Genomic DNA, 15,102 nt, shown 5'->3' with positions numbered 1-15,102 from the left:
TTGATTGAATGAATGAATGAATGAATGAATGAATGAATGAAGAGGGGCCCCGCCCCGCCCTTCCCGCCCAGGCCCGAGGACACGTGACCCCAACCCCACACCGCCGCAAAAAAAACCGTACACATCGGCGCATGCGCGCGCGCACCCCCCCCACGTGATCCCTCCCAGCGAATCAACGGTCGGCGGTCGGGGCGAGCTCGGTGACGTCACAGAGGCTGTTCTCCCTCCCGCCACGCCCCCCTCCCCATCGCCGGCAGCCAATGGGAGCGCCGGGCGCGCGGCAGCCAATAGGAGAGCGGGAAGGGGCGGTGGCGAGGAGGGGGCGGCGGCGGTGGCAGGAACGGCCGGCGGCGGCGGCGGCGGCGGGGGAGCGTACTGGACGGCGGCCGCGGTCCGCGCGCAGCGGGGCGTCCAGCACGTTCCCGCGCGGAGCATGCGCGGTGCGGGGGGCGCCTCCCTCGGGCCCTGAGCCGGGGGCCCGGGGGCCCGGCGGGAGCAGCCCCGGACTCGGAGTCCCGGGCCGTGGGTTCGAATCCCGCCGCCGACGCTTGTCCGCCGGGTGACCTTGGGTAAGTCACTTCCCTGGGCCCCAGTCCCCTCCTCCGTCTAACGGGGATGAAGGCTGGGAGCCCCACGTGGGACACCCCCATTACCCTGCGTCCGCCCCGGCGCTTAGGATCAATCGATCGATCAATCAATCAATCATATTTATTGAGCGCTTACTGTGTGCAGAGCACTGTACTAAGCGCTTGGGAAGTACAAGTTGGCAACATGGAGAGACGGTCCCTACCCAACAGTGGGCTCACAGTCTAAAAGCGGGAGACAGCGAACTAAACCAGACATACTAACAAAATAAAATAAATGGAATAGATATGTACAAGTAAAATAAATAAATAATTATTAATATATTACTAATAAATTAGAACAGTGCTGGGCACATAGGAAGCGCTTAACAAATATTCTCTGGGCCTCAGTTTCCTCCTCTGGCTAATGGGGATGAAGACTGGGAGCCCACTGTTGGGTAGGGACCGTCTCTATAAGTTGCCAACTTGTACTTCCCAAGCGCTTAGTACAGTGCTCTGCACACGGTAAGCGCTCAATAAATACGATTGATTGATTGACTGGGAGCCCCACGTGGGACACCCCCATTACCCTACGTCTGCCCCAGCGCCTAGAACAGTGCTGGGCACGTAGTAAGCTCTTAACAAATATTCTCTGGGCCTCAGTTTCCTCCTCTGTCTAATGGGGATGAAGACTGGGAGCCCCACGTGGGACACCCCCATTACCCTACGTCTACCCCAGCGCCTAGAACAGTGCTGGGCACATAGTAAGCGCTTAACAAATATTCTCTGGGCCTCAGTTTCCTCCTCTGTCTAATGGGGATGAAGACTGGGAGCCCCACGTGGGACACCCCCATTACCCTACGTCTGCCCCAGCGCCTAGAACGGTGCTGGGCGCATAGTAAGCGCTTAACAAATATTCTCTGGGCCTCAGTTTCCTCCTCTGTCTAATGGGGATGAAGACTGAGCCCACTGTTGGGTAGGGACTGCCTCTATATGTTGCCAACTTGTACTTCCCAAGCGCTTAGTGCAGTGCTCTCACACAGTAAGCGCTCAATAAATACGATTGATTGATTGATTGGGAGCCCCACGTGGGACACCCCGATTACTCTACGTCTACCCCAGCGCCTAGAACAGTGCTGGGCGCATAGTAAGGACTTAACAAATATTCTCTGGGCCTCAGTTTCCTCTGTCTAATGGGGATGAAGACTGGGAGCCCACTGTTGGGTAGGGACTGTCTCTATATGTTGCCAACTTGTACTTCCCAAGCGCTTAGTACAGTGCTCTGCACACGGTAAGCGCTCAATAAATACGATTGATTGATTGATTGACTGGGAGCCCCACGTGGGACACCCCCATTACCCTACGTCTACCCCAGCGCCTAGAACAGTGCTGGGCGCGTAGTAAGCGCTTAACAAATATTCTCTGGGCCTCAGTTTCCTCCTCTGTCTAATGGGGATGAAGACTGGGAGCCCCACGTGGGACACCCCTATTACCCTATGTCCACCCCAGCGCTTAGAACAGTGCTGGGCACATAGTAAGCGCTTAACAAATACCGTCTTTATTATTATTCTCTGGGCCTCGGTTTCCTCATCTGCAAAATGGGGATTAAGACTGTGAGCCCCAAGGGGGACAACCTGCTTACTTCGGATTTACCCCAGCGCTTAGAACAGTGCTTGGCACATAGTAAGCACTTAACAAATACCAGCATCATCATCATTATTATTATTATTATTATTATTATTCTCTGGGCCTCATCTGTAAAATGGGGATGGAGACTGTGAGCCCCACGTGGGACAACCTGAATACCTTGTATTCTAAGAATACAAGAATATTCTTAGAATACCTTGTATTCTAAGCCCCAGGACTTAGAACAGTACTGAGCACATAGTAAGCGCTTAACAAATACCATCTTTATTATTATTCTCTGGGCCTCAGTTTCCTCCTCTGTAAAATGGGGGTGGAGACTGTGAGCCCTATGTGGGGCAACCCGATTACCTTGGATCTCCCCCCAGCACTCAGAACAGTGCTCGGCACATAGTAAGCGCTTAACAAATACCATCATTATTGTTGTTATTATTATTCTCTGGGCCTCAGTTCCCTCATCTGTAAAATTGGGATTCATCAGTCAATCGTATTTATTGAGCGCTTGCTGTGTGCAGAGCACTGTACTAAGCGCTTGGGATTAAGACTGTGAGCCTAAAGGGGGACAACTTTGGATCTTCCCCAGCGCTTAGAACAGCGCTTGGCACATAGTAGGCGCTTAACAAATACCGTTATCGTTGTTATTTTTATCCGGGGGCGGGGGCATCACCCGGATCAGGGCCGGAAGCGGTCCAAACTTATCTCCGGGCCCCTCGTCGTCGTCGGCAGGAAGATGCTCGACCCGCTTAGGGCCGTCCTTCCTCCTGGTGGTATGAGGTTTTTGTGGTTCTGCAGCAGCGTGGCTCCGGTGGAAAGAGCCCGGGCTTTGGAGTCGGAGGTCGTGGGTTCAAATCCCGGCCCTGCCGATCGTCAGCCGTGTGACCTTGGGCCAGTCACTTCACTTCTCTGGGCCTCTCAGTTCCCTCATCTGGAAAATGGGGATGGAGACTGTGAGCCCCACGTGGGACAACCTGATCAGCTTGTATCCCCCCAGCGCTTAGCACAGTGCTCTGCACAAAGTAAGCGCTTAACAAATGCCATTATTATTATTATTCCCCGCACCTCTGGGCGTCTTCCCTGCCAGCTCCCCCGCACAATTTGCTCAGGGTGGGAGCCCCGCACCCCTCCTCTCTAATGCTTGGCACAATGCTTGGCCCTTGGCTTAACCAATAGCATTATTATCATTATTATTGTTGTGATTAATATTATTAACGACGATCTCTCTCGCTTTGCTTTCCAATGGGCCGCCGCCGCCTTGGGGGTGGATGTTGCCGGCCCCCTGTTGTGATGACAGGAGGATGTGCGTGTGCCCCGGGCCCCGGAGGATTGGTAGGTATCCCCCCCCGCCCCCCCACCCCGTCACCGACCGCATCTCACGGGCCGCTCCCCGGGTGCCCCGCAGTGGGCTGAGCGCCACCGGGAGGGCGTTCGGCTCAGCCGCCCGGGGCCGGGGTGGGCTTTCCTTTGCTCCTTGGCGTGGACGGGAGAAAGGGGAAGAGGGAGAAAGGGGAAGAGGGAGAAAGGAGAAGAGCGAGAGAGAGAAAGGGGAGAATAAGGAGGAGAAGAGAGAGAGAAGAGGGAGGGGGGTTGTCCTTTCCAAGCGCTTAGTACAGTGCTCCGCACACAGTAAGCGCCCGGTAAATACGACTGAATGAATGAGTGAAGCGAGAGACAGGAGGAGAGAGGAAGAGATTGAGAGGAGAGAGAGGAAAAAAGGGAGAAGAGCAGGAGAGGAAAAAGGAGAAGAGAGAGGAGGGAAAAAGGAAGGAGAGAAAAGGAAGGAGGAGAGGAAAAGGAGAAGAGAGGGAGAGGAAATAGAGGTAGAAAAGGAATGAGAGAAAAGGAGAAGAGAGGAAAAGGAGGGAGGAAAAGAGGAAAAGGAGGGAGGAGAAGAGGGGAAAAGGAGGGAGGAGAAGAGGGGAAAAGGAGGGAGGAGAAGAGGGGAAAAGGAGGGAGGAGAAGAGAGGAAAAGGAGGGAGGAGAGGGGGGAAAAGGAGGGAGGAGAGGAGGGGAAAAGGAGGGAGGAGAGGAGGGGAAACGGAGGGAGGAGAAGAGAGGAAAAGGAGGGAGGAGAAGAGAGAAAAGGAGGGAGGAGAAGAGAGAAAAGGAGGGAGGAGAAGAGAGAAAAGGAGGGAGGAGAAGAGAGAAAAGGAGGGAGGAGAAGAGAGAAAAGGAGGGAGGAGAGAGAAGGAGGGAAAAAGGGAGGAGAAGAGAGAAGGAGGGAAAAAGGGAGGAGAAGAGAGAAGGAGGGAAAAAGGGAGGAGAAGAGAGAAGGAGAGGAAAAGGGGAAGAGAGAAAGGGAGGGAGGGAGAAAGGAAAGAGGAGGGAGAAAGGAAGAGCGGAAAAGGAGGGGGGAGAAGAGAGGAAAAGGAGGGAGGAGAAGAGGAAAAGGAGGGGAAAGGAGGAGAGAGAAGGAGGGGAAAAGGAGGAGAGAGAAGGAGGGGAAAAGGGAGGAGAAGAGAGAAGGAGAGGAAAAAGGGGGAAGATAGAAAGGAAAGAGGAGGAGGGGGAAAGGAGAAGAGGAGGGAAGAGAGACAAGGAGGGGAGGGAAAGAGAGAGGATGAGGGGAATCAGTCATATTTTCTGAGCATCTCTGGGTTCAGGACACTGTTCTGGGCACCTGGTGGACTTGGGATAGAGGGGCACAGAATTATGAGGCAGGAGATAGGGGTTTGCAGGTCCCAGGGCAGGCAGAGGGAAGCATCCTCAGTCACAGTGCAGGTGGATGCTTCCCTTTAAACCGGGAAACAGCTTGGTTAATTCTGTCAGGGAAGGGTGAGACCAGCCTAATAAGAAATGCTCCAAAAAAATGAATGAGCTTTGCCGTTGCTTACTTTAATGAGCAAATTAAAGCCTGGCCTGACCCTTAAAAATGTGTTTGCTGACAGTTCTCCGCCCCCTGCCCCCCATAACCTGAGTGAACGATCCAGCTTCCCGTAAAAGAGCATTTTTGACAGAGTGACGAATTGACCGAATGTTCATTTTTCAATTAACTTGGACCCGGAGTAATTCACAGATACTGTTTTTCATTTTGCACCATGAAGATGGAGGTATTCACGAGTGAGCAAAAAGGGACGAAAGGTCGGTCCGGCCAGAACGTGCGTTTTCCTTGCACATTTGGGATAGAGAGCTGTTAGAGAATCGGGGAATGATTTTCCGACAACGCGCTTCTGATGGGATTCAGGGCGACACGGTGCCGGAAGAAGGGAAGGCGGGCGGCATTGGATATGGGGGTACCGCGTCAGTTTTCCTTAACGTGGGTTTGTGCAGATTTCCACCCTGTGTTTGGGATAACAGGCATTAAAAGTCAGTCTTTGGTAGAAATGATTTACAGTCCAGATGAAATGCATTCTTCTATCGGTGTGATGTGGTTAGATGGAGGCTGGAGGCAGTGAGACTGTGATCTGTGGAAAAAAAATTGCAATGAAAATCCTTTTCTTTGTTCCCCACACTTTGACTTCCTTTCTAGGAAAGCAGCGTGGCTTAGTGGAAAGAGCCCAGGCTTGGGAGTCAGAGGTTGTGGGTTCTAATCCCGACTTTGCCACTTGTAATAATAATAATAATGGCATTTATTAAGCGCTTACTATGTGCAAAGCACTGTTCCAAGCGCTGGGGAGTTTACAAGGTGATCGCTTGTCAGCTGCGTGACTTTGGGCAAATCACTTAGCTTCCCTGTGCCTCAGTTCCCTCCTCTGGAAAATGGGGATTAAGACTGTGAGCCCCGTGTGGGACAACCTGCCGTCCTTGATCTACCCCAGCACTTAAAACAGTGCTTGGCACGTAGCACTTAACAAATACCATCATTATTATTATTTTCAAATTTTTTCGTCAGTTTACTGACAACCAAACTTTTTTTTTTAACTGTTATTGGGCTCCTCGGACCCAAGTACCACTTTGTGATAGTGCAGATCTGTTTTCAGCAAAAGCTGTGACCCCAGAAAGAACAGACGTACATTTTTGAGGTACTATTTAGTGCTTCGGACGGCATCTGGAAAACATTTTTCAAAGGAGAGCCAGTGGGATGGAGGATCTAAATCACTTGGATGGATTTGAGTCCATTCCTATTCCCCATGGCAAACATGCCCTCGTGTTGGCCTGATCCAAGCGGTTATCCTATCCCGCCTCGATTACTTCATCTGCTTCCCCGCCTCCAGGCTCTCCTTGCTTCGACCCCTACTCCAGTCTGCTGCATGGATCATTTATCAATAGAAACGTTCAGTCCGTGTCTCCCCGCTCCTCATTCAGTCATTCAATCGTATTTATTGAGCGCTTACTGTGTGCAGAGCACTGTACTAAGCGCTTGGGAAGGACAAGTTGGACCTCCGATGGCTGCCCACCCACCTCTGATCATAAAGCACTCAATGAGCTCACGTCACTACTGTCCTGCTTACTCCTGCCCAGCCTGGTCCCTCCGCCCCTCTAGTGTTGTGGCTCAGTGGAAAGAGCACGGGCTTTGGAGTCGGGGGTCATGGGTTCGAATCCCTGCTCTACCACATGTCTGCTGTGTGACCTTGGACCTCGTCTAGACTGTGAGCCCACTGTTGGGTAGGGACTGTCTCTATATGTTACCAACTTGTACTTCCCAAGCGCTTAGTACAGTGCTCTGCACACAGTAAGCGCTCAATAAATACGATTGATTGATTGATTGGGCAAGTCACTTAACTTCCTTGAGCCTCAGTTCCCTCATCTGTAAAATGGGGATTAAGACCGTGAGCCCCACGTGGGACAACTTGATCACCTTGTATCCCCCCCCAGCGCTTAGAACAGTGCTTGGCACATAGTAAGCACTTAACAAATGCCATCATTATTATTATTATTATTATTATTAGTGCCAGCTTCCTCACTGTGCCCCGATCTCATCCATCTTACCACTGACCCCTTTCCCACATCCTCTCCCCAGCCTGGATTTCCCTCCCCTTCCATATATTCCAGACCAACTCTCCACCTTCAAAGCATTATTAAGGCCACATCTCCGAGAAGCCTTCCCCGATTACTCTTTTCCCAGACTCACTCTCCCTTTTGAGTCTTCTGTGCACTTGGATCTCTGACCTTTGGACATTTGATATTTGCCCCACCCCTGACCCTTCAGCACTTTTGTACATATCTTTATATATTTTAAATTATTTATTCGTATTAATGTCTGTCAGGGAACGTGTCTGCCGATTTTTTTTGTACTCTCCCAAGTGTTCTGCATTGTAAAAGTGCTCAATATTGATTGATTTCCAAGAGGCCTTTCCCGATTAAGTCCTTTTTCCTCTACTCCCTCTCCCTTCTGTGCCGTCCATCCGCTTGGATCTGTACTGAGAAGCAGCATGGCTCAATGGAAAGAGCACGGGCTTTGGAGTCAGAGGTCGTGGGTTCAAATCCCGGCTCCGCCACTTGTCAGCCGTGTGACTTTGGGCAGGTCACTTAACTTCTCTGGGCCTTAGTTACCTCATCTGTAAAATGGGGATTAAGACTGTAAACCCCACGTGGGACAACCTGATCACCTTGTAACCTCCCCAGCGCTTAGAACAGTGCTTTGCACATAGTAAGCGCTTAATAAATGCCATTATTATTATTATTATTACTGTTTGGGCACCCCACAAAAGCATTTATGTACATATCTATAAATTATATATTGTCGATTGTTCGGATTAATATCTGTCTTCCCCTCTAGACTGTGAGCTTGGGGTTTTTTTTGTTTAAGTGCTTACTACATGCCACTGTACTAAGGGCTGGTATAGATGCAAATTAATCTGGTTGGACACGGTCCATGTTCCATATGGGGCTCACAGTCTTAACCCCCATTTTACAGATGAGGGAACTGAGGCACATGACTTGCCTCAGTGGCAGAACTGGGATTAGAACCCAGGTCCTCCGAATGAACACCGAGGCCCGTGCTCTTTCTACGAGGCCACGCGGCTTCCTCGCTACTTCCTGTATATATGTATATATGTTTGTACATATTAATTACTCTTTTTATTTATTTTACCTGTACATATCTATTCTATTTATTTTATTTTATTAGTATGTTTGGTTTTGTTCTCTGTCTCCTCCTTTTAGACTGTGAGCCCACTGTTGGGTAGGGACCGTCTCTATATGTTGCCAACTTGTACTTCCCAAGCGCTTAGTACAGTGCTCTGCACACAGTAAGCGCTCAATAAATACGATTGATTGATTGATTGCTTCGTTGTGAGCAGGGAATGTGTCTAGCCTACCCTGTAGTATTTTATTCTCCCAAGCGTTTAGTACAATGCTCTTCACACAGTAAACATTCAATGAATAGCATTGATTGACTGATTGACATGGGGACAGATTCACAGTCTTAGCATGCACTTTTGCCTAAGAGCCAGAAATAAATCCACCTTGGGAGTATTTTTTTTTTCCAAAATAGAGCAGTGCGATAAACCTTTACCATTGAATGAATACTGCAGGTACTGCACAGTCTGTACTATATGCTTCTAGAACAGTACTCAAGCCTTCTTTCAGAAACCCTCTAGAGAGCAGGAAAGTCTAAAGGTAAAGTAGTTTTACTGTAGCAGAAGAGCTGGTCTTGAAGATTTTTATTTTCCCCTCCTGATGAAGTTTCTTACCAGAGAAATTTTGTGGTTTGTTTTTTTTGTTTTTGGTTTTTTTGCTAGACAGGCATAATCAGAATTTATTTTCAGTTCATCAGTGTTCCCCTTCTAGACTGTGAGCCCACTGTTGGGTAGGGACTGTATCTATATGTTGCCAACTTGTACTTACCAAGCGCTTAGTACAGTGCTCTGCACACAGTAAGCGCTCAATAAATACGATTGATTGTTCCCAGTAATTTTTTTTCCCCCTTCTGTAAGAATGTTAAGGATACAAGTTAGGGCAAGTTGTCAACTCTCCCCATTAAGACGAAAAGGAAAATATTTTTAGTCTCCTAATGGAGAGTAGCCTATTCTTTTAATGAAGACTGTGAGCAACTGAAAATATTGACGGTTACAATAAAACGTTTTCAAAGTAGGCTGCCTCGCTGTCTGCGTTACAAGTGTAAACAGAGAAAACATCTTTGAATGGCAAAGAGCCAGTATCATGTGGTCCGTCCTCATTTATGCCCTCCTCCTGGCACGGGCACCTAAGCTTAACCTTTACTTGACTTTCCGGTACAGTAAGGCAGTTTGAAGGGACCCCGTTAATGCTGTCAGAACCGAAAGGGCAGACCCTCGACAGCGTTGTAAGGAATTGCTTTCTGGACAGCAATCAAGATGCTTGTTATTTGGTTCTCGTTCCTGAAATTCCACCTGCCTCCATATGCCAAAGCCGGCTTGCATTTCGTGAAACGTTCTGTAGTACAAATCAGAATATTTCTCATCCCACTTTGAAGACATTTCCTCTCTTAGTGGGGCGTAAAAGGGAGAGCGATTATTATATATTGTATACATTAAAGCCTGGGATGTGGGTTTTCTTGGGGTTAACTTTCCCCGGTCCTTGGTCTTTCAGATTACGAAAATTGCAAACGGTAATTAACGCTTAGAACCGATCTTCGCATTTCTTTTAGACTGGTTTCCTCAGTGGAGGCAGAAATGATCTTTTCTCCTCCTGATCTCTCTCCTGTATTTTCTCCTCATTCCAAGCAGCTTCCCAAGGCCGTCACCGTCAGACCGAGGGAAGTGGAATCTTGGGGGTCGAGAGGATTTGGATCTCTTGTTAGGGAGGGAGATTAGAATTTCTTTTTTTAAGCCATCTTCTAGTCCGAATTATTGGAATCGGCTCGGTTGATTGAAGTGTCTGAATGATTGGGGGTCCAGCACTCTATTCTTCTGTGTCTGGAAGCAGAGTTTATTAATGAGGACAATTGGATACGTGATGGGGCTTCCCTCCTAAATTTCACAGCATAATCTGCTCGTTCTACTACCAACAATTCGGGGAGATTAATGCCCTTAAATTTCCCTAAAGCTGATGAGAAAAATTTGCCGTATTAGTAGGCAAAGTGGATCGCAGCTCTGCAGAGGCCAGTTTCCCAGGGTCCGATCCGGTTCCTCCGCCGAATAACAAGTTCTATCCAAATTTGGTAGCCCACCGCCTAGCCCAGTGGGGCAGAGGGAAGGGACTGACTGAAGGGAAGGTGGCTGGCCCCCCCGAGCCCCTCAGGGTCTGACTCCAAGGGACCCCGGGGCTCTGAACTCGGTGCTCTTGGCTCGAAGAGGGAGGGAGCCCGAGGGTCGAGCGCCGTTTCCATTGGGAACGCCGTCTGCCGCTGTCACGATCTGGCCCTGAGTTCTCAGTCCGTCCCCGCCGCCAGCGACCGTGTAGGTGAGATTCCCAGATCGTAATCCCAAGAGTACTCTCTGTTCACCCGTCTCCTTGCCAGGCCTCCGGGCAAGTGGTGGAATGGACCGGTTTAAGTTTTACTTGCTTTCCCTGCCTGCGCCCAACCCAGGGGAGTCGACAGTAGACGGCGAGACGGTCGACGGGCAGCCGAGGGAAGCGACCGGAGGAAGCCAGGGTTTTCTCCCACCAGTAGAGGAAGCGGGAAAAGGGCGTGGGGGGGCCGCGCCGGCCGGGGGGGTCGTGGCCATCCCCTGACCGGCCGCGGGCCCCTCTGTCTGTTTCCCCCGTAGCGATTCCGGTGCGAAGCTCCCGGCTGCCCCTGCTCTCCGATGCGATGCCGGCCCCGACGCAGCTGTTCTTCCCCCTGCTGCGGAACTGTGAGCTGAGCAGGCTGTACGGCGGCGCCTGCTACTGCCACCACCAGCACCTCTGCTGCTCCGCCCCGCACGTCTCCCCGGGCCGGCCGAGGTACGCGCCCCAGACGGCGTTCGCCACTTTCTGGCGGCCCAGGGAGGGCTTCAAGCAGTACGCCTCGGCCCGGCGGTACGCGTCCACGCCCCAGAGGTTTTACCTCACCCCGCCGCAGGTCAACAGCATCCTGAAGGCCAACGAGTACAGCTTCAAGGTCCCGGAATTCGACGGGAAAAACGTCAGCTCCGTCCTGGGGTTCGACAGCAACCAGCTGCCGGCCAACGCCCCCATCGAGGACCGGAGGAGCGCGGCCACGTGCCTGCAGACCCGGGGCATGCTCCTCGGGGTGTTCGACGGCCACGCCGGCTGCGCCTGTTCCCAGGCGGTCAGCGAGAGGCTCTTCTACTACATCGCCGTCTCCCTCTTGCCTCACGAGACCCTGCTGGAGATCGAGAACGCGGTGGAGAGCGGGCGAGCCCTCCTGCCCATCCTCCAGTGGCACAAGCACCCCAACGATTACTTCAGCAGGGAGGCCTCCAAGCTGTATTTCAACAGCCTGCGGACTTACTGGCAGGAGCTGATAGACCTCAACACGGGGGAGACCGCCGACGTCAAGGAGGCCCTCGTCAACGCCTTCAAGAGGCTGGACAACGACATCTCCCTGGAGGCGCAGGTCGGGGACCCCAACTCTTTCCTCAACTACCTGGTGCTGCGGGTGGCCTTCTCCGGGGCCACGGCCTGCGTGGCCCACGTGGACGGCGTCGACCTGCACGTGGCCAACACCGGGGACAGCCGCGCCATGCTGGGCGTCCAGGAGGAGGACGGCTCCTGGTCGGCCCTCACCCTGTCCCACGACCACAACGCGCAGAACGAGGACGAGGTGGCGCGGCTGAGGCTGGAGCACCCCAAGGCCGAGGAGAAGAGCGTGGTGAAGCAGGACCGGCTGCTGGGCCTGCTCATGCCCTTCCGGGCCTTCGGCGACGTCAAGTTCAAGTGGAGCATCGACCTCCAGAAGAGGGTCATCGAGTCGGGCCCCGACCAGCTGAACGACAACGAGTACACCAAGTTCATCCCGCCCAACTACCACACGCCCCCCTACCTCACCGCCGAGCCGGAGGTCGTCCACCACCGGCTGAGGCCCCAGGACAAATTCCTGGTGTTGGCCACCGACGGGCTCTGGGAGACCATGCACAGGCAGGACGTGGTCAGGATCGTGGGCGAGTACCTGACGGGCGTCCACCACCAGCAGCCCATCGCCGTCGGGGGCTACAAGGTGACCCTGGGCCAGATGCAGGGCCTCCTGACGGAGAGGAGGGCCAAGATCTCCTCCGCGTTCGAGGATCAGAACGCGGCCACCCACCTCATCCGCCACGCCGTCGGCAACAACGAGTTCGGGGCGGTCGATCACGAGCGCCTCTCCAAGATGCTCAGTCTTCCCGAAGAGCTCGCCCGGATGTACCGGGACGACATCACCATTATCGTGGTCCAGTTCAACTCCCACGTCGTCGGTGCGTGTCGACACCGGGAGTAGGGCTTCCCCGGGGGCCACCGGATGAAGATGCTAACCGAAGAACAGGTGGAGGGTCCCGGGCGTGGCGGGGGGGGGTCCAAACGTACACTCGTTTGATGCCCTAAATAGCTTCCTAGAACCGGGGAGACGGGGCAGGGGCCGGCAAGCGTATTTATCCAGGACGGTGGCAGAGTTTAAGGCTTTCGCCCGGGCAAAGCAGGGGTGATCTCAAATTGGCAAAGAAGCACTCTGAGGAGAGACCCCTCAGATTAAACATATTTTTAAGGATAGATTTCCTTCCGTCAATCCGCGAACGACAACCCGGGCTGAGGTCTTGAATAGACGTAGACAGGAAAAAGAAAAACAAACGGTGCGTGGCGTCCAGGCCGTTGAAAGGAGAAAAGGCCGTTCGCTGACAGATAGCACTACCAGCCAGTTTCTATTTAATGTTTTGGGGTTTTTTTTTTCCCTTCACCAACCTGAAGCTTTTTGAGGTCGTTCTTCCGTTGTGCAATTTTTTTTTCCACTTGTGAGCATTTGCACATTATTCGTCCATATCTGTCCGGGGGAAAAACGATAGCTATCGAATACAAGCATTTAAGACCCCAAAAGTAAGAAGTCTGAAGTACTCTGAAAAGCATTTTGATATCCTTTAGAAAAATGGATCATATTTTGTTGCTCTCCCATGATATAATTTAAGCGTGTTTAGACTGCCGTTTTGCATCTTACCATTATCTTGTATTAAAGGGGGGAGGGGGGAGATATCCAGGAAACGTTTTGCAGCATCTACACGTGAAATAAAAGTGAGTATCTGGCACTTGCCAAAGATGAGAAAATCTTCAGTTGGGATAACTGTGATGTATCCTGAAGTGATTAAAAGCACTTTGCCAACTCCATCACAGTTTCACATCAGGGAGTTCCCCGCAGGTTTGATGAGATTTTAATGTTCTCTCCAAGTGGGAGGGGGATCTCTTTAATGTCTTGTTGGTGATTTGAAAAAAAAAAAAAAGTCATCAATTGTTGAGTTTAAATTATGCCCTGTGTTTGGGAAGTTTGCAATGGGAGGAGAAGGAAAGATAGAGACGTATGCTTTTCCTCCACAGCGTCAAGTCAGTTTCAGATCTCCTCTGATTTAAAAATTACCAAGTGCTTTAAACATTCTGTGGCCTGTAAATAGGAATGTTCAGAATATGCATGTCTTATATTTACTAATCGATCGCGGTATCATCGGCCAGTATACCTTATTTGATCAGTCTCAGCGAAGGGTATCACTTATACCCACTGTGTCTAAGTAGAAGGAAATACATATGCTAAATATGCACACGTTACCTTTTGGGAGCTCATTTGATCTATATGTATCAGACTACTTGGAAACTGGTACTTCCGCACAGTAATTGTGGATTATTTACAGCTATAAACCTGTTTCCTCCATCCTGGTCAATTCCAGTGGTAAAGTCCAGCCGTAACTGCTCGGTCCTGAATTAGAACATTCCCCGTTTCCCATTGCACATTAGTTGGGAGACTTGGCATTCTTTTCATTCAAGGTTTAAACAGAACAAAAACTGGATGTGCACGGTCTTTCTCTGCGGACTCTATATTCGGGCGGCATATTTGCCAAATTTGTTTTGCTTGAGGACGTATTTACAAAGGCTTGCAGGTCAGGTGATCCAACTCGAGTTTTCTTGACTGCTTTCCAAGCCGGCGCAGAAACCCTCAAGGGAATCTTGAGGAAATCGAAAGGGCTCGGCTTTATTTTCTACTCAGGAGGGGGGCAAAGGCATCTTTGGCTTAACGTGACGATTCGTCTTAAGGGGCTGTTGTAACAGAAGACTCCATATCGTCGACGTCTCTTTGGTCATGAAATCGACAGTCAAATCGCAGTCGATTTGACTGAGGCGATCCATCATTTTCTTCCATCCTACCTGAGGATCTAAAAGCTCAGTCCTCTGCAAAAGCTGAGAATGCCCGGTCTGGTGATTGACCTTTAAGAAGTGAGTCAAATTGGGTTTGGGGAATTGGATTTTTGATTCGTCCAAAAGTTACGATTGAATTTAGCCTGGACTCTGTCAGGGGATTTACAGAACTGAAGTTCCTGTTGGATGGTGAAAAGATTTTGATCTTTTCCATTGCCCTGTTCCACGTCGAGAGTACCGAATGTATCTAAGCAGTTGCGGTATTTAGCTTTTCTTAAGTTTTTCTACTTCGTTACAACTTTCTAGCATATGCACTCAACTACTGTATTTATATTTAATCAGCGGTTCATGGTATTATTTATAAAAAGCCCATAACTAGTGAAATGTAAGACTTATACTGTGCACAGTACGTGATAGGAGAAACTTTGTTTCGTATGAAGGATGTTCCTGTACCAGATGATGTGAAATGGTGTTTATATATCATTTGGAGAATATTATTAAATGGATTAAAGCATCGTAACTGCTTTCTCAACATCTTTTGAGGTGGTTTTTGTCTTTTTTAAGAACCAGAAAATGATAGTTTTTCGATGCACTCTTGGTTTGGATCGGTTTATAATCGATGACTGTGAGCCCCACGCGGGACAACCTGATCACCTTGTATCCCCCCCCCAGCGCTTAGAACAGTGCTTTGCACATAGTAAGCGCTTAACAAATGCCATTATTATATTAGAATGTAGTCATTAAACCAGAGTACCCTCTTTCTTTTGAGTGGTTTCAGCAT

The 15,102-nt window shown here is 50.5% G+C and overlaps 1 protein-coding gene across 4 annotated transcripts; it reads left to right on the top strand.

The window, feature by feature from the left end:
• The first annotated feature begins 467 nt into the window (after positions 1–467).
• On the top strand, positions 468–12,521 carry PDP1 (pyruvate dehyrogenase phosphatase catalytic subunit 1). 4 transcript variants are annotated; one of them, XM_038744771.1, is made up of 3 exons: positions 468–569; positions 3,499–3,533; positions 10,778–12,521. In XM_038744771.1, exons 2-3 carry the CDS (start codon positions 3,503–3,505, stop codon positions 12,427–12,429), a joined length of 1,683 nt encoding a protein of 560 aa, XP_038600699.1. In that variant the 5' UTR covers positions 468–569; positions 3,499–3,502; the 3' UTR covers positions 12,430–12,521. The 4 variants fall into 4 exon arrangements, with proteins under 4 accessions (XP_038600699.1, XP_038600700.1, XP_038600697.1 ...); XM_038744772.1 differs by lacking the exon at positions 3,499–3,533 and having other exon boundaries at positions 471–569; XM_038744769.1 differs by lacking the exon at positions 468–569 and having other exon boundaries at positions 3,470–3,533.
• The last annotated feature ends 2,581 nt before the right edge of the window (positions 12,522–15,102 follow it).

Source organism: Tachyglossus aculeatus, chromosome 4 (assembly GCF_015852505.1).
Source record: "Tachyglossus aculeatus isolate mTacAcu1 chromosome 4, mTacAcu1.pri, whole genome shotgun sequence".
NCBI lineage: Eukaryota > Metazoa > Chordata > Mammalia > Monotremata > Tachyglossidae > Tachyglossus > Tachyglossus aculeatus.
Note: the sequence above shows the minus strand (reverse complement) of the source record. Positions and strands in the feature narration are given on the sequence as shown.

Bases quoted from the DNA above. Each gene is read 5' to 3' on its own strand.
- PDP1 (XM_038744769.1), top strand. From the start codon at position 3,470: ATGTTGCCGGCCCCCTGTTGTGATGACAGGAGGATGTGCGTGTGCCCC. The intron at 3,534-10,777 runs GTAGGTATCCCC...TTTCCCCCGTAG, and splicing joins CCCCGGGCCCCGGAGGATTG to CGATTCCGGTGCGAAGCTCC.